Raw genomic sequence first — 26,598 nt, forward strand, 5'->3', positions numbered from 1 at the left:
CAACTTGTTCCTTCGCAGACACAGTGGTAGGCTTACAGGCTTAGATCTTACTTGCCTCTGACCTGCACACACAAAACTCCTTTCTGTTATACCCAGCCTTCCCCTTTGAATGTAAATTTTCATTGTATCACTAGGCCCTTTGATCCCCTTTCATAGCACCAATTTTATTAGTAATATAAACATTACATGGTGTCTCCTAGCTAGGTGCAAGATTTCACCCCCAGTCTTTGAATGGTTTATTCAACAAAATGCAAATGCAACCTTTACCTTACTGTCTACATCTCAAAACTTCCATACATCAAAGCACCCAGACTAGCTGGCTTTAATCCAATTAACACACACACACAAACTAAACCACTATTAAAAAAAATAATTTCCAATAACATAATGTACATTAATATCTCTTCATGACACGAAACTGAAAAGAACCTTTGTACATAAAAAACACCTCACTTTGCCACTCAATGTCCTAAAACACTCACCTTCAAATGCTTTATTAAACAGGGTAATTACTATATTGTGCACAGCAAGATCCCATAAACTGCAGAAAGACAGATAGTCAGTTATTATGTTTTTAGTTGTGTTGGTTCAGGGAGGAGTGTTGGCCAGTACATCAAGAACATATCTTACTCTCCGAATATTGCCAGGGAATCTTTCGTGTCCAACTGAACTGTGAGACAAGCCTCAATTTAACTTCTCTCCAAAAGATGACACTGCAATGCTCCCTCAGTGCTACACTGGAGCATCAGCCTTGATAACATGATTATGCCTTCACAGATGTTTAAACGTGCCACAATATGATTCGGAGACTGCATCTAACTGAGCCAAGCTGACAGCAATCCGTCTACATTTTGTTAAATGTAGATAGAAACTTAGCAATAGTAATAGTACAAGAGCTAAAAAGGTGAAAACCAACCTTTAAAGCTCAAATAGATACACTTTAATAGATACAAAGAAAAAAATGTACTGAGTAATTCAAGAATTAAGGATAAAACGAGCAATAGAAGTCTTAATAGATGATTAGAAGTATTAAGAGTTCAATTAAAAACAGACAATGGGAAAAAATCCAAATGGTCTACGGGAATATTTCAGTTATCTTGGCGATAGATGTTGTGCTGAAGGCCAGTTAAGCCTTGAAGGGACAAGTTGAAAAGATAGACAGAGAACCAGTTTAAGTAACTGACCAATGAACGGACTCTCCACATCAATTTTCGCAAGCGATTACTGTGTAATTTCCAGATCCTGTAATTTTTTGAACAAGAACCTACAGCGTAAGCAATAGGGCAATCTGTCACAAAGAAATGTGAAAAGGGCAATTATGCCAGCTGCTATAGATATTAGAATCCTGAAGGAAATAGGAAACACTCGGATTAAAATTTCTAGGAGCATCATTAGCACAAGAGCTGTGATGAGGCTAGCGTACAGAAATGTAGGAAATTATAGAAAGAGGAATTGGTTAACATGCCAACCTCTTTTTGGTTTGGATCTCAAACTCATTAGAATTCACTCACTATATTTTTCTAATCTTCTCTTTGTTCAGCAGATTAAAAAATATTACTTTCTGATTGGCTCAAATTTAATCAGAAAACAGTGTTTACTACTATCTACTTCTATCAGTCTCATACTGCTGACATTTTGGTGTCTCCTGAATCTATTTGTTTCATTATGTTCTCTAATAATATATTCCAAATGAACATTATGCTCCGTGTCATATAGTTCTATCTAAACCGCTCTACTGTTAATTTCCTTTAAAATTTATCCTTCAGTTTTTGAGTCTTTTAGTTTTGTCAGAACAATTTCATCAATTACTTTCATAACTTTGAAAAATCCTTTTAGGTCACTTCAAAGCTCCTCCCCCAGCAAGGACATTCCCATCATCTTTTGATTTTCTTCATAGCCTAAGATTTGAGACATCTGGTAACACCTTGACAGCTCTAAACTGCGTACTTTAAAAAGCAATATCCTCCCTATCACATGGCGATCAGCGTAGCAGGCAGGGCTTAACCAGGACCATATATTTAGAAATATCACCCCTTCTGATATGCATCCTGACCACCACTAATATAACCCAGGCATCTGTCTCTTTTATGGGCGATGTAATTTCAATGTTTCTATCACAATAACCCTTTAATCCCTTATACTGGATGAGTGCTCCAATTAACATATACTTCCTGTTAAAAACTTCACCCCTAATTATTTATATTTGCCTACATTTAACTGCATTTGCTTTCTGCAGCCCCTCTTTCCTAAAGCATCAAATACTTCAACATTTGGGGCCAGATTTTCATCAAAAAGATGTGAATCAGGTGTCAGGAATTTCTCAGACCGCCACCTCATCAGTCCCGTAGAAGCCTGCCTGCCTTATTTGTGACAAGGAGGTGGGCATGGGATGGAGTTAGGCCCAGTTGTATTCATGGCTGTAGAACCTCTAGCCCTCACCCACCCCCATGAACCTTCCATAGCCCCATATCACCTGGACCCCCTCATATCCGCCACACATCAAAGAACAAGAACAAAGAACAAAGAAAAGTACAGCACAGGAATAGGCCCTTCGGCCCTCCAAGCCTGTGCCAATCATATTGCCCGTCAACTAAAACATTTTGCACTTCCGGGTTCCGTATCCCTCTATTCCCATCCTATTCATGTATTTGTCAAGCTGCCTCTTAAACACTACTATCGTACCTGCTTCCACAACCTCCTCTGGCAGCAAATTCCAGACACTCACTAACCTCTGCGTAAAAAACTTGCCCCGCACATCACCTTTATAGTTTTCTCCTCTCACCTTAAATCTATGTCCCTTAGTAATTGACTCTTCCACCCTGGGAAAAAACTTCTGACTATCTACTCTGTCCATGCCACAAAGAAGTTTTGTAACTTCTATCAAGTCGCCCCTCAATCTCCGTCGCTCTAGTGAGAGCAATCAGAGTTTCTCCAACCTCTCCTCATAGCTAATAACCTCCAGACCAGGCAGCATCCTGGTAAACCTCCGCTGCACCCTCTCCAACGCCTCCGTATCCTTCTGGTAATGTGGTGACCAGAATTGCACGCAATATTCCAAGTGTGGCCTAACCAAGGATCTATACAGCTGCAGCATGACTTCCCAGCTTTTATACTCAATACCCCTGCCAATGAAGGCAAGCATGCCATATGCAAGTTCTGTTGAGGGGTCATGAGGACTCAAAACGTCAACTTTGCTCTTCTCCGCCGATGCTGCCAGACCTGCTGAGTTTTTCCAGGTGTTTCTGTTTCTGTTTTGGATTTCCAGCATCCGCAGTTTTTTGTTTTTATGCCATATGCCTTCCTGACTACCTTATCCACCCGCGTTGCCACTTTCAGTGACCTGTGGACCTGTACACCCAGATCCCTTTGCACGTCAATGCACTTAAGGGTTCTGCCATTTACTGTGTAATTCCTGCCTGTATTAGACCTTCCAAAATGCATTACCTCGCATTTGTCTGGATTAAACTCGATCTGCCATTTCTCCGCCCAAGTCTCCAACCGATCCATATCCCGTTGTATCCTTTGACAATCCTCTTCACGATCTGCAACTCCTCCAACCTTGGTGTCGTCTGCAAACTTACTAATTAGCCCAGTTACATTTTCCTCCAAATCATTTATGTATACCACAAACAGCAAAGGTCCCAGCACTGATCCCTGCGGAACTCCACTAGTCACAGCTCTCCATTCAGAAAAGCACCCTTCCACTGTTACCCTCTGTCTTCTATGACCAAGCCAATTCTGTATCCATCCTGCCAGCTCACCTCTGATCCCATGCGACTTTACCTTCTGTACCAGTCTGCCATGAGGGACCTTATCAAAGGCCTTACTGAAATCCATGTAGATAACATCCACTGCCCTTCCATCGTCGATCATCTTTGTCACTTCCTCGAAAAACTCGATCAAGTTAGTGAGACACGACCTCCCCTTCACAAAGCCATGCTGCCTCTCACTAATACGCCCATTTGCTTCCAAATGGTAGTAAATCCTGTCTCAAAGAATCTTCTCCAATAATTTCCCTACCACTGACAAAAGGCTCACCGGCCTGTAATTTCCTGGATTATCTCTGCTACCCTCCTAAAACAATGGAACAACATTGGCCATTCTCCAGTCCTCTGGGACCTCACCCATAGCCAGTGAGGATACAAAGATTTCTGTCAAGGCCCCAGCAATCTCCTCCCTTGCCTCCCTCAGTACTCTGGGGTAGATCCCATCTGGCCCTGGGGACATATCCACCTTAATATTTCTCAAGACGCCTAACACTTCTTCTTTTCTGATCTCAACATGATCCAGGCTATCTACACACTCTTCCCTAGACAAATCGACCGCTAAGTCCTTCTCTTTGGTGAATACTGATGAGAAGTATTCATTCAGTATCTCTCCCATTTCTTCTGGCTCCACACACAGATTTCCCACCTCTGTCCCTGAGTGGGCCCACCCTTTCCCTGGCTACCCTCTTGCCCTTTACATATGTATAAAAGGCCTTGGGATTTTCCTTAATCCTGGTTGCCAGTGACTTTTCATAACCCCTTTTAGCCCTCCTGACTCCTTGCTTAAGTTTCTTCCTACTTTCTTTGTATTCTCCACGGGCTTCATCTGTTCCCAGCCCTTACGAATGCTTCCCTTTTCTTTTTGACCAATCTCACAATATCCTTCGTTATCCAAGGTTCCTGAAACTTACCATGTTTATCCTTCATCCTAGCAGTAACATGCCGGTCCTGAATTCTTATCAACTGATGTTTGAAAGCCCCCCACATGTCAGTTGTTGATTTGCCCTCAAACATTGGCCTCCATTCCTCAGTTCCTGCCTAATATTGTTATAATTAGCCTTCCTCCAATTAAGCACCTTAACCCGAGGACTCCTGTTTTCCTTATCCACCAGTACCCTGAAACTTACTGAATTATGGTCACTTTTCCCGAAATGCTCTCCTACTGAAACTTCAACCAACTGGCCGGGTTCATTCCCTAATACCAGGTCCAGCATTGCCCCTTCCTTAGTTGTCTCAGGAAGCCCTCCTGGATGCACCTTACAAATTCTGCACCATCCAAACCCCTAGCACTAAGTGATTCCCAGTCAATATAGGGAAAGTTAAAATCACCCACCACAACAACCCTATTGCTCTTACATCTTTCCAAAATCTGCCTACATAACTGTTCCTCATTCTCCCGCCGGCAATTGGGAGGCCTATAGTAAACCCCTAACATTGTGACTGCACCCTTCCTATTCCAGAGCACTACCCATATTGCCTCGCTGCATGAGCCCAACGAGGTGTCCTCCTGTCATACAGCTGTGATATTCCCCTTAACCAGCAGTGCAACTCCCCCACCTCATCCTTCATGTTCTTCCAGTATCTACTATGTGCAGAACCAATGAGCCATTGGCAAGTTCGACAAATCTTTTGAGATGCTCCTGAAATTGACACAATCAGCAAAGAGACTTTGAAAATCACCTTGAAATAAACTGCTGATCTTACAACCTTAAAGTGTCTATCACATGCAGATATTCATAGTTTCAATGGCAAAATCTTTAATCAGCTTCACACCTCTAAATCTTAAATAAACACACAAGCGTTGAAAAAACTCAACAATCACAAAGTAATGATGTCAATCACACAAAGCTATCACTCCCCTGCAAGCTGCATGCCTGCCAAGTACATTCCCCATTCTTGGAGCTCAGCCAAGCATTCATAATAAGGGCATCTGGCAACTGTATTAACAGAAGCAGTTTGAACAGATCCAAACATCTGTTATTACAGATGGCCTCATTATGAATGATTGTCTGAACTCCAGGGATGACTAAAGGACTCAGCCCTGTAGGCAATGTTGACATAGTTTGTAGAGGAGGGCTAGCTTTGCTTGACTGAAGTGTGACTCAGATTACATCTTTGTAATTGATACTATAAATGGCTGTGATTGATTCAAAGCTTTATAAGGTAAAAGGGGCAATATATTTCAAATGGAATGTTGAATGGCTGTTTTTTGGGGAAAGTTCCCGACCCAGGAAAAGCGCTCCCCCATGGTGCATGATTCCTGAGGTGCCACAAGCCATGCCTATTAACAAAACTGGTATGGCTCTATCAAAATTTCAGCAGGTTGAAATGCCCGCCACCACAATGGAGCTTGCAAAAGTGGGAGTCCTGCAAGGAGGCTCACTATCCGCTCCCTTATCCTGCATAGATAAAAATGACCGCAAATGGGAATGGGGCAAGAATCTGAGCCTCCCAACTCAGCTCAACACCACAAAAATCCAGGCCTTGGTGGATTCGTTCCTTTTTGGTTGCTCTACCTTCAATTTTAGAATTAGCTATAAAGTTGAAGATTTTGCTTTCAATGCTCTCATCCAGCTCATTTTAGATTAGCTTTAGCCCCGACCTCATAGCCTTTATCCGGTTTAAACAAATTCCATATATAGCTATTTTGCTACCCATTTTCAGGGTAAATTTATATCAGCATTCTATTTCACCCAATCAATGACTGTCTACACTAGGCATTACTACCAAGGGGAAACCTTGTCAAATGGTTGTTAAAAATCTATGTAACACCTACTTGTTCAAATGGCAGCAATTAGTGCACTATTGTTTTGGGGCCTCTTTGTAGGGTGCACAAAATAGTAATTACCATATTACCCTCCCTAAGTTGTAAATTGGACAGGTGGAGCGACTGAGGTCATGATTTGAGCTGCTGTGTTACTGATGAATCGTAGTGACCTCAATAAAATTAAATGCCTCCACATTTCAAGCTAAGGAAGGAGAAAAACAGATATCCAAAATCGTTATAACAATTTGATAGGGTGGATCTGAACAAGCTAGTTCCTCTGTTGGGGAAATCAGAAACAATTTTAACATTAATGCTTGACCATTTTCAAGCAAAATCAGGAAACTCTTCGACACAAGTTTTATGATCTCAGTGGAGACCAGTAACGTTTTTATTTATTTCTTTGGAAATCCAAAAACCCAATAAAACGAAGCCATAAGTTCATGATTTAAAACAAAAGAATTTTGCTTTACATAAAAATCAAAGAACGCGAATACCAATAATTACACTATATCTTAAATAGTTAGTTACAATAAAGATATTAAAAGTACAATGAAAACAGATATTTGTAATCTGAACCAAATTTCTTAACTCAAATTTTCTTCTACACCCATTTGACTTACACCCCCAATTAGTTCAATTGAGATACTTATCAGAAATTGGAAGATTAACCACTTAGACTGTGTACTGTTCAGAGATTAATATAAGGACTGAGATTTCTTGGGCCTTCCGCTTACTTCCAACAAGGTTGTCCCTTCAAGTCTCTTCAAACAGTTCCATGGATGTAGGCTCCCAGCTCAACCCAGGAATTGATAGCATCTCTCCTGTTTCTAAGGGTCCTTATCTCTGGAGTTTTGCATCTAGAACTTTCTCTCTCCCTCTCCCCCCTCTTAACTTGACTATCCCTGAAGTCCAACTCACCATTAATAGAATCCTTCAGAGAACAAGAGTTTTATTTAATCTCCTTTAGCCAACACACAGAATTTTAACCGAATCCAGCTTGAAAGAGATGTTTCCTGTCGCAAACCTGTTCTAAACTAAAAACTAAAACCCTACTTGAGACCTGAAGCACTTCCACAATCTACTCCACCCTATAATTAACTTCCTGTTGACCACTTTTCTATTATTTATCACCAAGGCAACTTGGTTATATGATCAGTTATGGAAGCAAGGTGCTTTACCAGAAATAGTCTCCTAGAGAAACATAGTTCTTAAAGAGACCATCACTCCAACATAAAATATTGCTTCTTTCCCCCAAAAGCACATGGGCCATCACACAAGGGTAATAAGAAGCCTAGAGCACCCTCAGTAAAAGTCTCTGAATGGGGGTCAATCTCAGCTTTCAAGATGGAGATAGATTTTTGTTTGGGAAAGGATATGGAGAAAAGCTGGGTATATAGAACTGAAGTGCTGATAAGACATGATCAGATTCAAAGGGCTCAATGCCCTATTCTTATTTTTCATATTCCAATTAAGCAAGTAAATCAGACTTTTGGTTTACATTGTATTTTATTGTTCATACTTTGAGGTGAAGATAATACATCTTCACCATCTGGGGTGTTTGGTAGGGTTTTGGTAGGTATGTAGCTGACTGCTAAGGCTGTTCTGCATCCAGAAGGTTCTGCTGCGAATAGACAGGGTGCTGCAGGCGATTGAATTTTGGACGAGTTGCTCACCCAGGATTTCCTCTCCTTGTGTTTTCTCTCTGCCTCTAGTATGCATTTGCTTTTGAAGGAGGCCACATCATTTTTTATTTGATTGCGCCAAGTGCAGCAATCCTGGGCAGGTTTCTGCCATGATGCAAAGTATATCAAAACGTCCAAATGAAGCTCTGAGTGTCCTTGTAGCACTTCTATACACCGCCATGAGAGCGCATACAAGACTCAAGCTTTCCATAGATATTTCACTTTGGTAAGCGAGTGTCAGGCATTCTGGCTACATGACTGACTCAACTCGGTTGTGACTGTCTCAATATGGTGTGCATGCTTGGCTTGCCAACTCAGATGAGCACCTCAGTGTCTGGCAATTTGTCCTGCCATCTGATTTTCAGAAGTTTCCGAAGGCAGTTCAAGTGAAAGTGGTTGAGCTTCTTGGCATGGTGCTGGTACACAGTCCAAGTCTTACATATGTAAAGCAGATTGGACAGGACTATTTCTCTATAGACTTTCAGTTTGGTGACAGGCTCACTCCTCTTCATTCCCAGACTGCTACATTATAGCAATCACAAGACCACCAATCCAAATGTAGGCTGTTCAGTTCAAGCTTGAGCTGGTCCAAATATTAATCTTCCACCTCCGCTTTGTAACTTTTACATCTCTTTGTATTGCTGGGATCTTGGACATTCATGTTTAATTAGTCGTTTGGTAGTACAGAACTTGAGGACTGCTGAAAAAAAGAGACATGTCAAAGCTTTTCGCCTTGCATTCATCAGGACACTTTGCAATAATACCAATACAAGAGGAAAACAGCAACTTATACAGGTCAAGCTTCCTGGTTTAAATTTCAAACAATGCTTGGCGGTTAACTGTCAGTCGCCATCAATTAGTGCATTCTCCATGGCAACGCCTCTACAGAGTCCACTTGCCAACCAATCAGCACTCCCATTTCATACAGTATAAATTGTTGATTTCCCCTTGTATTAGTATTATAGCGAAGTGTCCTGCTGAATGTAAGAAGAAAAGCTTTGACATATCTCTTTTTTTCAGCAATATTCATGTGTTATTAATGGGCATGATTAACAGCAGTAATTAGCTGGCACTCAGTGAGACAGGCAGCCTACTTTTACTTTGTTACATTCTCCCCAGTAAATTCCCTGCAAAATGCGAATCATACATAAGTGTGCGCTCATTAAAAGTCAGTGAAATTATTCCTTCCTTTGTCACCCACTGACTGTCCTGACAGGCTCCTACCAACTATGGAGTGTTGCCATCTGGCATTTTACTCCTCCTCCTTTCCCCCTCCCTCCCCTTCACATTTTCTGCCTCCTTTTCCACCTTTCCCTCAATCATCATTTGAGAATGGCGGACTCACCCGCGACTCCTGTCACAACGCTAGCATCAAACCATGCGTCATTAGTCAGTGACTAGATAGCATCCATGGAAAATGACAGAAGCAAAAGGACAACACAGCGTATTGAAGACAGAAAGGGCAAGTATTTCCAGAACCAAAAGCAGAATAAAAGATTTGAGGTTGAGAGAGGGGAATTTCAAGCCTCTCCAGTTTGGTTACATAATTCAAGATGCTTGAACAGAGACAGACCCCTGGCTACAATTTAGTCATAAGAAGAGATAATGAGAGAACAAGGTTCCTCTGATGATTTTAAACTAACGCAAGGACCGGCCTCCAAGGGTTTAGCTCAGGTCATTGTGAAACTTGTTGCAATACATGCAGGCTGCATTGCATATATTGCAATACATATGCACATTATATCAGAAGTACCCTTGACATGATCATATAGATGGTTGGTATGGGAAATGGAAATGTTACACTCGGTCAGTAGTCGATGCTGTTTTGAAATTACTGCTATTGTAATTTTGGAAAAACAAAATTAGCTTGAATTACAATGAACCAATCCTATACCTATTGGGAGTGTGAAGGGCACTCTACTGTGTATTCTACCCAGGGAGAATTCAGTAGGACAGTGTAGAGCTTTGCCATGTATCGTAACCTGAGAGACATTAATGGTAATGTCAGCAGAAAAGAAATAGAAAATATTCTATTTCTCAGCAACCTTTGCCTAAATAATAAAATACATCTTTAAGAAAGGTTTCTAAATTTCCAAACTTCTCTTAATACAAGTGAAATATTTGAAATTTTTTTCTATTTTGACAAGATCCCTAAGGGAATGTTCACAATTCAAGAGGTGTGAATGATACTAGGCAGAGGAACTGGAACAACTTGTGACTGACTGCAAGAACAGAGCCAAGTATTAAAACTGAATCATAGCTAGTTCTGTAAAACATTAATATCAGGTTGTTGATTTCATAATAAACAAGAGGTTTGCCCTAATCTGCCTCCACTAACCCTTCGCACATGAAAGGGGGAATGTAAGTGCCATGCAACTCTTTTGAGTACAATCACAGTTCTTGGTTTCCGGGAGTGGGACATGAACCCACATCCCTCTGATTCAAAGGCGAAGGTGCTATGAACTGAGCCACAGCTGACACCTCCGTAAGTGCCATGCATGTGGAAGCAGGATGGGCCCACACACAATGTGACTGTATTAGACAGATTGGCTTGTTTAATTTTGACCATCAGTGCAACTCCTGATAGGCCCACAGCACAAACTAGCCCCTAATTGACCATAAATTGGCAATCTCAGTTAGCGGCATCACTTCGTGGGTAGGATGTATATCCCACCCAGGGATAGAAAATAGAAAATGCCACACTGGTTCAATGGAACATACTCTTGAGATTTGGAATAGGATGTTATTAGGGTATGTTAGTAGGAACTTTACACTGTACCAGACCTGAGGGCACCTGATGCAGAAAGGAGATTGCTCCAAAATAAAAGTAGGGAAATGTCTCCTCCCGCTCACCACCCCCACCAGCACACAACGCCACACCCCAAAAATCTCACCCGAGGCTGCTGCCTGTATCACAGCCAGCCCAAATTGGTGTTCTCGTAGCTGATGAGCTACATCGGGATACCCAATCGTTGTCCACAGCTCGGCAGAATTATGTTGCTGAGGTCCAAAACCCAATTTCGGATGCAGCCTCTGGCCTGCACTTTGCATGGGGGAGACTGTTTTGTGCCTGAAGTAGGCCTAATTAATTTTCTCCCTCAATGTTTGGTATGCAAAGTTCATGTGCACACACATTGTATTGCTGGCAACTAGTATGCATATCCATTATGTGCATTTTTATATTAAGTTATTGCTCACATACCTTTTCATATATCATGTCCAGTGGAAACCATTATGCGCAAAGGTACAAAACAAGGTTTTACCGCTCCATTCCTTCCCCAGATCATGCACAATTTACCTTCATAGGCTTTTCTTCCCAATATCCCAAAGGAAAATGCTTTATTAATGTGGGCAAGTATAAATATTTTGGAGTTTTGCTGGAATAGCTGAGGTTGAAAGGATAATTATGAAGTATCTGATTGTCTTAGCCTATACTTGCTCGTATAATATCTGATCTCAGCCCTGACCATGTTTATCATGTTCTTTTCTTACATTAAATGCCACAGCATCAATTGCTTTCCATAGGAGTTTGCTCCACATAGCAATTGTTCTGTTGCAGTTATAAACTTTAGCTTAACACAAAAGCTTATAAAGACCCATGCTTCTATTATTACTTCCAACCCCACAAACCCACGCACCGCTCCCTCCCCCCCCCCAACCCCACCGCCACGAAACAAGAGTTCCCTCCATCTTATGAAATCTTGAAGGTTCATTCACTATTTCTGGGACCAACACAAAGGTATGACACAGCTCTCCAGAATTCACTAATTTCCTGCAGTGATCCAACTATCCTCTGAGGTAAGATTCTATGAGGGTCCTTCCATTAACTTTTTGGCTACACAACTCTCCACCTTTTCTTTGCAGACCTTATGACTGTGAATGCCTCAGCTCCTCATTATGGTTTCTGTCAGATCCCAACTACCGTCCCACAGCTTTCCAAGCTAACTCTGCTGACTGCTTTCCGTCACAAAGCTCTATGAGGACCACTGTAGATTTCTTCTACTAGCTGCAAGCTACAACAAATATTCCAGTTGTTTTTCCCTCATGAAACCCCAACTGAACAGCCGTTTTCTGTCAGCAAACACACAGAGATACTGAAAATTAAACAAAAGAACCATCTACCCTCACAGCGTGTCTTTATGACAATGATAGTCTTAAACAGAAATGTAAATTAATTAGTTTACCTTCAATGTAACTCTTTGATTCTGTAACTAATATGAATAATCTGTATTGCTAATGGAGTTTTACAACCCTTTCTCGAGACTCCCTCACTCCATTATAAGTTTAGAGGTGGATCATCCATTGTTCAAGTTTTTTCACTATCTGACCTTGCAAGATTAACACAGGCTACCTTTTACGTGTAATAAATGAAGGCTTGTTTGAGTTGCATTTACTTCAGAGTGGTTGTTTTTTAAACCAGTCCCAACCAGATACCATCATTTGCACAGTTAAAATTTGAATTCCAAAACTAAAAAGTTATATTCTAAAGCATATGAATTATGAACTAGATACTCACAACACATACTTAAGGCTCAGTTCTGAAGAACAGTCATGTTGGACTCGAAACATTAACACTGTTTCTCTCTCCACAAGATGCTGCCAGACCTGATGAATTTTTCCAGCATTTACTGTTTTTATTTCAGGTTTACAGCCTCCACAGTATTTTGCTTTTAGTACATGCTTGAGGCTGGTTAGTTTAAAACTTATGTCCTCCACATCTACTATCAAAGTCCAGGTTTAATAGCCTATCTACAAATACAACTTCCAGCATTTTAAACACCTGGATAATATTTGCCACAGTCTTTCTTTTTCTGCCAGAGTGTTCTCCCCCGTTTCCTAGTCAATATTTATCTTTCAACCAACATCACTAAAACTATCTTATCTCATGGCATGATTGTGAGAGCTTGTGGACGTGAATTTATTACTGGATTTCCTATGTTACAGCAGGGACCATACTTCAAAAGCTATTGAATGCCTGTAAAACAGTTTTTGAAGTCTTGAAAAGCATAAATGCAAGTCTTTCTTTATTTAAAAAAAGCTGCATTTTCCAGTTATGCTCAATACTTAAGTACTGAAGGGCAGATTTTTTCCTACTGGGGCAGGAAACAGAGGTTGGGACTGTTTCCAGGTCCTGAACCCACCACCAGGGAGAGAACAGTCACACATTGCGATTTTCAGGAGATGCCTCCTTAATTGGGATGAATACAGGTTTACCTTCCAATTAAAAACAGCAAGTGGACTCTTGAAGCTGCAGGGCCATCAGTGGCCTTCCAACTTGAAAGGTGCAGCAGGCTGTAATGAAAGTAAGAGGCGGGTGCGTCAAGATGGAGATGCCCTCCCTCAATTTTTAAAAAAATCTGAAATAAAAAATGTAATTTTGGAGCCATGCCATCGGGACATGGGAAAAGGAGGGAAGTGTCAGTGGGTAGTCTCCTGCATCCAAGGTCTCCAGGCATGCTTGGAGCTCTGGCAATACCACCCTCTCAACACCACCCGCTCCAGTCATGCTGCCAGGAGGTCGCCCAACTAGGCAGTTAAACTGGTCACTGTTGCCTGTAGGCAAATTCCAGTCAGCCACCTTAATTGACCTTAACGGGCCGCGATGTCTACCTGCCACATGCAGGCAGTTGGCCCTGCTGTCCAACAATCCCAGAGGTGGGATGGAGGTGGGAAACCAATATTCTGGCCAGCAGGGCTACTTTTAGCCTACCACCTCCAATCCTTGTATTCAAATAAGTTTTCCAATCAATGGGTATTATCTTATTCACTTTATGACATAACAGAATATCCTCTAACTCACCCACAGGTGATATTCTAGTCAATATATATAAAAGTAAATCCAAAACATTACTTAGAGGTACCCTAAGAAAATAGGATGATTTGATGTAAATAGGATGAAAGGATATAAAATTAAAGTAATTAAAAAGTGCTTCAAATGAATAATCCTCCATTTTTTACAGACCTTCTACTGGAATAGTTTATGTTGCTTCCAAAGAATCATGCCAGATACTATTCCTAACAGGCTAAAATATCAACCAGATTTATTCACAAAGTTATTTATGCAAGCATTAAAAGGTACAAATGGCACCAAATCCTTTGAAAACTTCTTTGCAGAATTTGAAATAATGTATTTCTCAGCAGGAAGTGCACTGTATTGTTCCTCAGTGAATACAGAATGTTGGCATTGTGGAATTACATCAAGTATATGTTTAGGCAATCACATCCGATTGACATGTTTCTGTCCAAATTCAACCAAACTGAGCAAAATCTGTAATGTTTATGTGCAGATGTCACTCTTGATCTAAAAACTGTTTCCTTTCAGCCAATTCTGAACAGTCCATCTGGTTTGATTTACTGAGTGGATCCAATATTTACAAATCAACCCAAGGAGGCAAATGAGTTATGGTAGGATACTTAAATAATTGGAGTGTTCTGATAAAAACTAGCCCTAATAAACTTAGGAGTCAAAGTATGAGCCTGTAAACATATTTTGTCAACTGCAAAGGCTCTCTGCAAATGTGATTGGTTCATTTTGAAGTACTGACTAGTAATTTAGAAAAACTGAGTAATTTGACTGCCCAGTCTTTTGCTGGTCAGTCATTCCTTATTTATATTTTTTATGCAATCATTTTCTTTAATGCTTGATTGGTAACTCAACAGGTAAATGGTTATTTTTGCTTTGCCCCAATAATGTGTAATGCCCTGAAGTACTACACTCCAGGGCTATATTTTCATGGTGTAATACTACAGATGCTCTCTGGACACAAGACTTTTAATTGCATTGGTGCTAGAAGAGTTCTCATGGTGTTGCTCCAAGGTTATCGAGGCCAGGGGCAGGGAGTGCAACAGCTCGGACAGAAATACAACTGAAGCATTTTGGTGCAAAATGTAGCATAGGGCAGGAAGAAGAGCACTTGAATGGTGTGGGAGCTGGGGGCAGGCTGAAGGAAGACACTGGGTGTTAACTGCTTAATTTAGGCTGCATTTGTTGCAATGTCAAACATACACAGTTCTTGTGTTTAACTCCTTGACATCAGTGCGAGCGATTTTCTGCTTCTTTAACTAGTACTTCTCATTCCCTGGATCTACTCTCCATGATCCTGAAAACTGGTTTGGTTTCTGTGCATGTGTGGACCAGTGCACATGCACAGAGGGGTATTGGCAGCTATCTTGCATGGCCATCTTGCATTGGCAGGAGACATGGTGTATAATTTAAGGTTAAGTATGTACAGGTGAAGGGCACTCATTGGTTAATTACTTGTGCAGATAAAAAAGACACTTATGCCCATCAAAGGAGTTGATAATTTATTTATTTAGTTTATTAGCTCATTTGTTTAACTGTTGTACTCAAAAGAGTATAAAGAAACACTGGGGTGGAGTGCATCAACAACCCCTAAAATACTTTAATTTAAAATTTGATAAGGTTCCTTTAAAGTTTGATTTTTGTTTCAGTGTCTCTTTAAACTCTTTCGAGTTATCAACAGTCACAGATTGCAACTCTTTCGAGTACAATCACAGTTCTTGGTTTCCGGGAGTGGGACGTGAACCCACAACCCTCTGATTCAAAGGCGAGGGTGCTATGAACTGAGCCACAGCTGACTCCTCGGCTCAGTGTCTCTTTAAGGGGCTATTAATTAATTCATTAGTTAATTAGTTCATTTGCTCCACTGTTGTAGTCAAAAGAGTATTACGGGTCACTTTTTGTTAGTGTCCCTTTAAGAGGCAGTTCATTAGTTAATTAGGTTAATTGTTTTAAATTTACTCAAAAGAGAATAAAGAGACACTCATTGACACTGGCGGTGGGTTGTTTAGTTAGGAGCTATACATTTGTAATACCTACTTTTGTGAATAAATCTAAAACTGAGTAAAGTTTGACTTCTGGTCCCCTCCTTCACCAATTGGCGGTAAGAAGTTTAACACTAGGCCGGAACTGAAGCAGAGATGGATTCCTGTGAACTGAGGGAAGAACCTGAGGCAGACAGGAATATTTGTAGAACTGAGAAGCCGGATGGGAATGAGGCAAGTGTTGAGTAAGAGAACGAGACTAATAAGTCTTGGAGTAAAGTTTGAAAATTAAAGTTATTGGTGGAGTGGATGTTTGGATAGCAGATAGTGAATACAGCAGGGTTAGTTCCGTATAACAAAAACAATAAACATGCTCTAAGTCCTTAGATATAGCTGGTTACATGGGCCCAGACCTTCCAGCCTGCAGCGGAGGATGCGTTGAACGCTGACTCCGATTTAATCTGCCAATTTATGATTTTACGCTGGAGGCTTTGCACCGTCCAATGCCGGCTCCAGCAGGGATGCAGGGTTGAACACAGTCGGGAAGCCAAACTGTCGGAACGTAATTCCAGTGCAGCCGCACCCCCTTTTTGGTCATGAACTGAAGACACACCTCTTCAGGTCTGTATTCAGTTCATTGTTTTAAATGGAGCTGAATAGCCTCACCCCACTGACAGTGCTAACCCAGACCACCCCCTCCGAAATGTACACTCACCTTCCTCACTCACCACCACCTCCTCCCCCGCGAAAATGCTCAACCCACCCCGCTCACTCCCCGACAATGCTGATTCTTCCGACATCGCCTGGACAGGAGCCAGGGATTCCGGAGGAAGAATCGGGAGAGGTCAGGAGGAGGTGATCACTATCTGGGGAGCGGGTGAACATAGCTGGGAGGGAGCTGAAAGTTGCCGGGAGGGTTGCGGGGAGGGGAGATGGTTGGTGGTGGTGTGTGAGAGCATTGTCTGGGGTTAGGGAGGGGTTGGGGGCAATGTGAGCGCTATTTGGAGGCAAGGAGGGGGGCGGGGGTGAAAATTCCCAGGATGGAGGCTGAACATTGCTGTGGGTTCTGGAGTGCTTCGACATTCCGGATGATTTACTTAAGAGTTTCACTGGCTTTATACCCGCTGTGAAGAACTCTGTAAATCCATGTAAAAACTAGGGTAAGTAAAGCGCAAATAGCCCAAGTCGCCGTGATCCTAGCATTTGACCCCACTGTCGTTGGAATCACGGAGCAGTCAGGGCAGGGTAAAACCAGCAATCGGAACTTTAAACTTCTGGCGTAAGTACAGCGGATGTGCGCACGTCGAAACTTTCTCAAGGCCCTAACACATCAGCGACGGCCTCGGCCCAAATCTTCTAAGGTGGGAAATGTTTTTCAGTCAAAAGTTACCTCAGATGGAACATTAAAATTCATTCCACCTTTGTCTACTCACTAGTAGACTTAAGAATGGCCTTCCTGGGTTTCAGTGTCATCGCCTTTTCCATCATCAGACAGGACTGGAGTTTACCTCCGTCAATGTGGGGGTGTACGTTAGACTGTAAGTAGGCATTCTGGGAAATGTTATAAGTGCTAACACCAAGATTTGTGGTTTCTGGTCGGCTACTGTCAGGAAAGTCTCACATTGCTAAGCATTCCTCCTCTTCATCCTCCAGATAAATTTATAAACGGAGATTCTCATAGGGAAGGCATCATGCTATCTTTCCAGTGGATTTAGGTAAAAATAAAATTGTTGTTCTCTTTCCCCCACCCGATGTTCAGAAATAGGTAGCATGAAGGCTGCGGGCTGCTCTCAAACAAGAACATCCAAAGTAAAGCAGAAAAAGAAAGATTTAGCAAATGTAGTTTAGCAAGGATTGTCTCTTTAGGTTCTGCCTGCAAATTTATCAGTTGATATTAGTTAGCAAATAAGCCATTTTGTTGATGATAAATGACAGAAAATAGACTTAAAGCATCATCTTGTCTCTCTGTCCTTTGCTTTAGCTCACTTCATTTTATTCAACCAACACTGGAAGGAAGCAAAGTCTATTGACCCTCACCCCTTCAGAAACTGTGGCGCAGGGAAGAAATGGGCAAGGATGAGCACTGCAGATTCCTGACCCGTATTGCACACTCACCAACTCAGATTATACTGCATTCTTGGCACAGTGAGACAAAAATTTCAGGGCCAAGACTTGGGTAGACAGACAGAGCAGCATTATTGTTGCTCTGGATTAACTTTACAATGAGTATATCACAAATGTTATCTAACAGTGAGGGTCATCAAACATCGACTGAACATAACACCCTAGCCTTTGATTTTGGCATCAGCAACTGCTGAGGGTAGGATTCCTTCCAAATGACAAGGAACCTTTTATGATTAGAAAGAACATGGTATTTATATTATAAAAAGGAATGTGTGGGAGAGTATAATAAAGACCTAGAGACCAAAGGACAACAAACAGCTTGAGCCTGGCTGCTGAATGTTTGCCGTTTCATCTCAGCCCATCAATGAGATTATTTTCTTGGATTCAGTGACACTTACCCATCATTCTTTGTAATATTGCTAACATTCCTGTTAAAGACAGATCTATTTTTATGCTTACCATGCAGTGAAAATTAAAATGTAGCCCATCATTCTCCTTCCCTGGCCGGGGATGTGAATAGCTCAGAAAATCACATCTAAAACATTCATCGTGTCCATATTTTGATTTCTTCAGGTTTCATTCTAAAAGTGTTCTGCCATTCATTTTCCTTCACTGGGGAGGCACCTTGATCCAAGGCAATATCATGCTGTATCAATATGACATCAGTAGCTATAGACGAGGCACCAAAATTACAGAACAGAGGAGGCTATTTGGCCCATTTAGCCTGGGCTGGCACTAGCTCTTTAACTGTAAATATTCAGTCTAATCTCACTCCTTACAGCCTTGATCCTGACACCGGCACAAATTGAATGTAGGAAGAGAGGGGAGAACAGACATTCTTGACATCAAGGCAGCTGAGGTGGTAGCTCAAGTCAGGAAGTTTGCTTACTCACTGGACATGCCTTAGTAAAAAGTACCCTGAAACGAGCAATGTTTGCTGTGGGTGGGGCAGGTGCGGAATAGAGTCGGGCCTGCTGAACCCAGGAGCAGAGTGGCCACAGGGGTGGGAGAGTGCCAAGGTGGGCTGGTTAGAAGGCCCACCTCAGTTCTCTGGAACTTCATCGCAGTTGTTTTAGATTTTATTAGGCCACCATCCTTCACCGCCTACACCCCCTCACCCCTGTGGCTTCTGATACCTTCCATGCCAACTCCATGCTGCATCATGCCCCACACCCACCCCATGGCCCTTTATACCATCCATGCCAACTCATGCCCCCCACCCACCCCAAGGCCCTTCATGCCAACTCATTTCCTCACCCACCCCCCCTTGAGTGCTTCATACGATCCATGTCAACTCCACAGCCATTCACCCAATATCCATCATGGGCAGACCTCAGGAGCCATGTGGAGATTAAAAAGTAAACTAACAATCTAATACAGCTCTCACTCCTGCAAACATGATAGTGAAAGAAACTCCCATTAATAGGGCAGAATTTTGAGGTCGTCGGGCAGTCCTGGGAGTGGCCGGGAAACTATTCGCCATCCATGATCGGTCCCTGACCACGATTTCACGCTGGTGGACCAATTAAAGACTTCCCAGTGTGAAACGCAGGCTCTTCGCTGGTTGGCAAGCGGTGGGCAGGAGCCTTTCGGCACCATCAGGCCCTGGAAGGCTGCCGGTGATGAGAACTCCAGTGTTGTGAGCAGGCGAGTATAAATCATGGAGAGTAATGCGTTCACCAGGTCGGGTGGGGACTAATCTATGCTTCTCTGTCCTTTCAGGAGAAGACCGCCAATAACAACATTGAAAGGTCACGGACTGGAAGAGGCCCAGCTAACCTCCTAATCCTTTCTAGATACGAGCAAGATGCCTTGGACCTGGAGAGGCGCCATGTACCTCGTTTAACCGGCTGTGGAGAGGCTGGGGTGTTAGAAGAAGGTAAGAGTGCAGTGCACAGACGTGAGAGTTCAGATGCTGCAAACATTCTTGTGTAGTCTCATCATTGATGGGAGCCTCGGAACTGCATTCCCCATTAATCATTGAAAGATGCAGATCTCTATGGTCTCACCAGGGTGCCTGGGATGCACAGTGACAGTGTGATGACTTAAAGTAATGACATGTCATTGTTCTCCCTTAGGTTTAGCACCACGCACCGAATTGCAGGACCCCGAAGACCCACCCTGATGCCAGAAGCCCTCCTAGGCTCTAGAAACGCCCGCGTCACACCCACTCTCTGAATAAGGCACCAGTGCAGATACCAGCACCTTGATGGGCATTAGATCTTTGGCTAGTGCCAGTACACAGCGGTGAGGGTACTTCACACTCACTTGAGGGTGCAGGCGGAGGCAGAGTGTGCCCATGGCGCCAGCAGTTGGAGGACCGCTGGAGACCAGGACGATACTGAGTCGAAGGCAGATGATGAGCCTCTGGAATCGTCCATTAGGCGGCAGATGCTGGATGGATCTGGCAGAGATCCATAAGGGTTTGTGTGCCATGGTCTCCATTATAAAGGAGGTCATGGGGAGCATGAGCACTGCGGTGACTCTCATGGCCAAGCACACTGCCTCCTCCATTGAGACAGTGGCAACTCCCATGTAGGGGCAGCTCCAGGAACAGAATCAGGGATTCCTGGGGTTGCGCTCGGACCTGAAAGCCCTCAGGTGGTCAGTGTCTGTATGGGAGATGGATGAGGCACCCAGTATTCCAGCTAGATGCCCATCCATCAATGGTGAGCAGCGAGGTCCAGAGTGACCTCACGTTGGTGCACAATCTGCCTGTCGCCTCTGCAGGCTCCTCTCAGGGCGCTCTGGATGACGGCAGCAGCTCCTCCACCCCTCTGCCAGTGACCGTGACATCTGATGAGGCTGCAGCAACAGGGCAGATGCCAGCCATGGCACTGGCCACTCCATCCCAAGCAGGGTCAGCACAGGCTCAACTGGCCAGAGGATGACTGCCAAGGTCATCAAGGCCAACAAGACTTGGCTACCTCCAATGCCGGTGCCAGCGAGGGCGGAGCAGCAAGACATAGCACTCACAAACGTAAGTTTAAGGCACCGTGAGCACAAGAGGGACTGGTCACGGTGATCTTCTGTTGTGCAATGTTTTGTTTATTTTAACTGGTCTGACGTTGAAGACCAGAGAAGAGTCTGTTAATTTGTTTGGAGTGTCAACATGAGATCAATTTTCGTTTGTCGTAATGGCCTGAGTATGCTTCACCTTTTTTATTTAATGTGGTGCTAGGTGTGCTAGTATGTAAAACTGGATTTGGGTGGCTCGAAAATTTATTGTACAGGCACTGAGTGGACTTTGGGCGCAAATAAAAGGGTCATTTCAGACATCCAGGATGGAGGCAGAAGCCCAGGCATGAGGTTGAAGCTGATCTTTGGTAGCCTACCTGAAGGGAGCATTGGATCAAGGCGTCCCTGCCTCCCTGGAGGTTACCATGCCCTCAGTGTTCTCCTCACTGTGCTCGTCTTCTGACTCACTACTGGAATCATCATCTGTGGCCCGTGCAGCTGCGTCAAAATCCTCTTCCTCCAGTGGGTCCCCCCTTGCCAGTGCCAGATTGTGGAGAGCACAGTATGCAACCACTATCAGTGACACCCACTCTGGAGGGTATTGTAGTGCTCCCCCTGAACGGTCTAGGCATCGGAAGCGCATCTTGGGAAGACCTATGGTCCTCTCTATCACCGCCCTTGTGGAGGCATGACTCGTATTGTAACACTTCTCTGCCTATGTTCTTGGGTGGCGGAGAGGCGTCATGAGTCACCTCATCAGCGGATAGCCCTTGTCATCCAGCAGCCATCCATCTAGTTGGGCTGGAGCACTGAAGAGACTCGCACCTGGGAGTGTCTGAGGATATAAGTATCATGGGAGCTGCCAGTGTACTTTGCATGGACTTGCGAATCTGCATCCTGCGGTCACACACTATCTGCACATTCATGGAGTGGAATCCCTTCCTGTTGATGAAGGCACCCGGCTGACCCACAGGCACCTTGATGGCCATGTGTGCAGTCGATTGCACCCTGGATGCAGGGGAACCCAGCAATCGCTGCAAACACTCTGGCTCGCTCAGCCTGGCTAGCCTCATCCATGCGGTAAAGAATAAAGGTCAGTACCAACTTGAACAGAGCTTCTGTCACCAGCTTGGCGCAACTGTGGACAGCTGATTGGGAGACTCCACAAAGATCCTCTACTGACCCCTGGAAAGAGGCAGAGGCATAGAAGTTGAGGGCCGCCGTGACCTTCAGAGCCACTGGCATGGGGTGTCCACCCACACAGTCAGAGCTGATCTCTGGCCCAATCATGTGACAAATGGAGGTCACCCTCTCCCTTGAGAGGTGGAGCCTCCTTCGGCATTGCACCTCGGACATATTGAGGTAGTTGCATTGCCACCTGTAAACCCTGGCAGCAGGATAGTGGCGTCTTCTGCGGCCCCTTCTGCCTTGGACTTCTGGCTGACTCTGCGCCCTTTGTGCTTGCACCTCTCCTCCCACAGGTCCCTTGCCTGGAAGCTGCATTGGGACACCTGGCCTCCTCTCCATTCTTCCCCTCTCTTCCTCCTCAGAGGAGATGCCACCAGCGGAGACCACAATCCCCATTACCAGGGTAACGGAAGGCTGTTTGTTACCTGGAAGGGTCCACACAGTCAGCATCTCCTATGGGCCTTTTGAGACACCAAGGAGTCCTGAAATTAAGCCTGGAAATGCTAACAATGAAGCGCCAAACAGAGATGAAGCTGCCAAGTACCAATAAGTCATCAGCAGCAAAGTATCTACCAAATTCCTCACTACTCACACTAGCAATGCTACTGACCCTTTTTAATCCTGCCCTTGGATGAGGTTTTTGAAATTGTGGGCTGCCTGTCTTGACCATGCGACAAGATCTTCCAGATCTTTCTAATCTCTAATAAAAACAAAAAATTTCTATTCAGACCCCCGCAAAGGCAGCTAATCCTTTAATACTGCGTTAAACTGCCAATCTGTGAACTCAGAACAGCTGAGATAATTATCGCTTTTGAAACTCAGCTAAGCATTCGTGATGACAACGACAGCCCTTAGGGAAATGTCAAACAGCTCTATTGAAACTACACAACCAGACGCTACTTTCATTTCTAACTTACACTCGTCAATCAAGGCAGTTTTTTAAACTCAGTGAACTTTTTTTGAAGTTTAAAGAGCATTGTATTTAAAAAACTTCAGATCATGACAGTTATACAAATTATATCTGCCCTTCAAGAGTGTTTACGTCTACTCCATCAATTCATGACTCCCACACTGCGGGTAAAGGCCACCCCAAGGGCCAAAATAGGACCTGTTTAAATTCAGCACTGAGTTCAAATGGCCCTGCTGTGTTTGGGTTTTCTTCCTGTGTGGGAGTCAGGCCCAGCCCCCTTTCCAATACCAAGAAAAATTAGAACTTTTGGAAATGGGGGTGGGATTTCTGCAATCAGGTCTCACCCACCATTTTTAAAAGTTCACGGAGTCGGTAAGACTTCATGAAAATACGGTCCAAAGAGGTTCAAAAGAAAAACCCTCTAATAGCTGGAGGCATAACTGATGCAAAGGAATATGGTTGTGATTGTGAGAGACCAGTCGTCAGAGTCCCAGATTTTATTGCAGTAGTTCCTCATGGAAGTGTCCTAGGCCCAACCATTTCCACTGCTTTGTTAATGAGCCTGCTCCACCACAAGGTCAAGTGAGGACCATTCACCGGTGATCTTAAGAGTATTCAGGAACAATCATAACTCCACTGGTGATTCGAGAGTTTTCAGCTTCATGCACAACACCACAGAAAGTAAAGCAGCCCATGCTAGCCTGCAAACAAGGCCTAGATAATGTGCAGACATACACTGACAAGTGGAAGGAATCACATGCGCCACAGAATGGCAAGACAAGAGTTTAATGCCTATCCCTAGTTAACCTGTGAATGTGCTTGGTCACTTTAGAGGGCAATAAAGAATCAACTACATTAGCGAGGGATTGGAGTCACACATAGGCCAGATAGTGTAGGGCAACAGGTTTCCTTCCCTAGATGACATTAGTGAGCCAGTTGGGTTTTTATAACAATCCAGCAATTTCAATCGCTTTTTGTTTTTAAATTGATACCAGTCTTTCACTTCCAGATCTTTCTAAAAAAAGGACAGAGTTAAAATATTCAAACAGTGATGGCAGGATTTGAACTCTCATTCTTCGATTGTTAATCGAGGGCTCTGGATTACTGGTCCAGTAATAGAAACATTACCCTGTCACATTATATGATTATGAGAAGGCCCTTCATAGCTGAGCACAATAGGGCCCATACCACACATTCATGTACACACGTCAGGATCACCGGACAGCAATTAGGAAAAGCAGCCCAGATGCTTTTTTTCCCCCTCTCTCCTTAATTCACAGGCCTCAAGGCCAATGGCAGTACCCCTATCGCTGCCTCTGCTGAGCTCAGTGAAATCAATACAGACCTGATTTATTTTAATTCCCCTACTTATGCACATGTTGGGGGGTAGGGGGAGACAGGTGACACCCAGTTCACCAGTACAGCATACAGGAGCTGCATTAATGGAAACTAGGGCAAGATTAAAGCAAGCATTCTTAAAACAACCAGAGGGACTGATGTGGAATTGCATTAATTAAGATGCAAAGGGGTTATAATTAAGAAATAGGCAAGCATTGTAAAGCGCTGAGGAAAGGATTTCAAAATCACAAATCAGTTATTGAAAGGAGATGCAAGTATCGATGACTTTCAATAAGCTGACCCATCAAAGGGTCTCTGAGACATTTGTTTTTAATCAAATCTTACGTGACTCACCATTGACATCTGCTCCCGCAGCAGAGGCTTCTCCTCTGTCATTCGTAACTCCTGCAGTCCAGCCATTTCCAATCTGTGCCAGTCAAATCCTGTAACACCCACAACACAGAGCAATGTTACCAGACAACAACTGGGACACTTACTGATCATTTTAGCAAAGCGTCTTTCTTTTTTGAAATCCAACACAGAATTTAGATCACTGGAAGACTGACCCTTTAATATGTGGTGCTTGCCCATGTTTCCCACCTATGTGTGCGCTGCAGAACCCTGCTGTTTTCAAGGAGAAAGGGGAAGCTAGTGAATGTTTCCTCCACGGCTCCAACTCCAGAGTGGCTGCCCCAGTTAGCCAGTAGGTGGAACCTGCAGTGTGTTACAGTGACAGGGCAGCTTGAACGATACACTGTCCGTGTCTTAAAGGGGAAATCATCCTGTATGCAGCGACTCCATTTAAAGGGGAGGTCAACTGATGCTCAGTCTGTTCCGTTTAAAGGGGAAACCCAATGGTATACCAACTACGCAATTTAAAGGAAAGCTCAAGTAGCATGCAGCACTGGTTTCCAAAAATGCGGTCCGCAAGGTTACCCCAGAGTATCTACAAACTCCATCTACAATCTGGATTTCTGTCTTTGCACTGTTATTCCAACATCAACATGATGTTTCAGTTACAATGCGAGCAACATGAATTAGTGATTTTAGGTCAAACTGCATCCAGGAGGGTGTCAATATTTGCAGCAGTTTTTACAGTTTGATAAATGTTGATGCATAATCTGTGTCATTTAAAGGGGAAACATACAGAAATAAAGCTTGCTCCATTTAAAAGCCCTAAAATTTGCTGCATTTAAAGAGAACATTATATCTAAATAAACTATTCTTTAAACTGGAACCAAAGTGACATTCAGTCTCCTCCATTTAAATAGGAACTCAACCTCATTTCACAATAGGTTTTTATAGGTTGTTTACTAAGAAAAAATAACTTACATTTATAGAGTAAAAGAAAATACTGTAGATGCTGGAAATCTGAAATAAAAATAGAAAATGCTGAAAAAACTTAGCAAGTCTGGCAGCATCCATGGAATGAGAAACAGAATTAATTATTCTTCGGAACTGGAAGGATCTTCCAAAGAAGAGTCTTATTGGACTCGAAATGTTAACTCTGTTTCTCTCTCCAGATGCTGCCAGACCTGCTGGGTTTTTCCAGCATTTTCTGTTTTTGTTTAATTTATAGAGTGCCTTTCATGAATTGAGGAAATTCCAAACTTTTCACAGCCAAAGTAGTACTTTTGAAGGGTAGACCCTGCTGCAACATTGTGGTCAATTTGTGCACAGCAAGGTCCCATAGTCAGCAATGAAATAAATGGCCAGATAATCTAGTGATGTTGACTGAAGGTTAAATGTTGGTCAGGTCATAGGGAGAACTTTCCTGCTTTTCTTTGAACAATGGCATGGGATCTTTTACATCCTCCTGAGGAGCCAGACAGTACCTTGGTTTAATCTCCCATTCCAAAAGATGATACCTCTAACAGTGTAGCACTTCCTCAGTACTGCACTAAAATGTCAGCCTAGAATATGTCCTCAAGACCTGGGGTGGATTTTGAACCCAGAACCTCCTAATTCAGGTGAGAGCACACCTAACTGCTGGACTGTCCAACTTTCTCCTGTTTATGGCACAAAATTGGCTGCCATGTTTCCTACATTACATCATTGACAACACTTTGGACAGAATTT

The 26,598-nt window shown here is 43.2% G+C and overlaps 1 protein-coding gene and 1 long non-coding RNA gene across 11 annotated transcripts in view; both read right to left on the reverse strand.

The window, feature by feature from the left end:
- Positions 1-26,598, reverse strand: part of ndrg4 (NDRG family member 4) — a 192,462-nt gene that overhangs the window by 155,857 nt on the left and 10,007 nt on the right. For 7 of the 10 annotated variants that reach the window (XM_078544011.1, XM_078544015.1, XM_078544010.1 and 4 more), the window contains exon 2: positions 24,874-24,962. In XM_078544011.1, the coding sequence (XP_078400137.1) occupies positions 24,874-24,939 (66 nt within the window). In that variant the 5' untranslated portion in view covers positions 24,940-24,962. Of the gene's footprint in view, positions 1-24,873; positions 24,963-25,085; positions 25,208-26,598 lie in introns of those variants that run through there. The other 3 variants (XM_078544009.1, XM_078544007.1, XM_078544014.1) reach the window with 1 other exon arrangement.
- LOC144681897 (uncharacterized) lies at positions 6,891-20,032 on the reverse strand. Its single transcript, XR_013576872.1, has 2 exons — positions 19,963-20,032; positions 6,891-8,916 (listed from the first exon to the last, which is right to left on the reverse strand). It is a non-coding gene; the product is annotated as an uncharacterized LOC144681897 (long non-coding RNA).

The sequence above is a fragment of the Cetorhinus maximus genome, chromosome 6 (assembly GCF_964194155.1).
Source record: "Cetorhinus maximus chromosome 6, sCetMax3.hap1.1, whole genome shotgun sequence".
In the NCBI taxonomy this organism is placed as follows: Eukaryota; Metazoa; Chordata; class Chondrichthyes; order Lamniformes; family Cetorhinidae; genus Cetorhinus; species Cetorhinus maximus.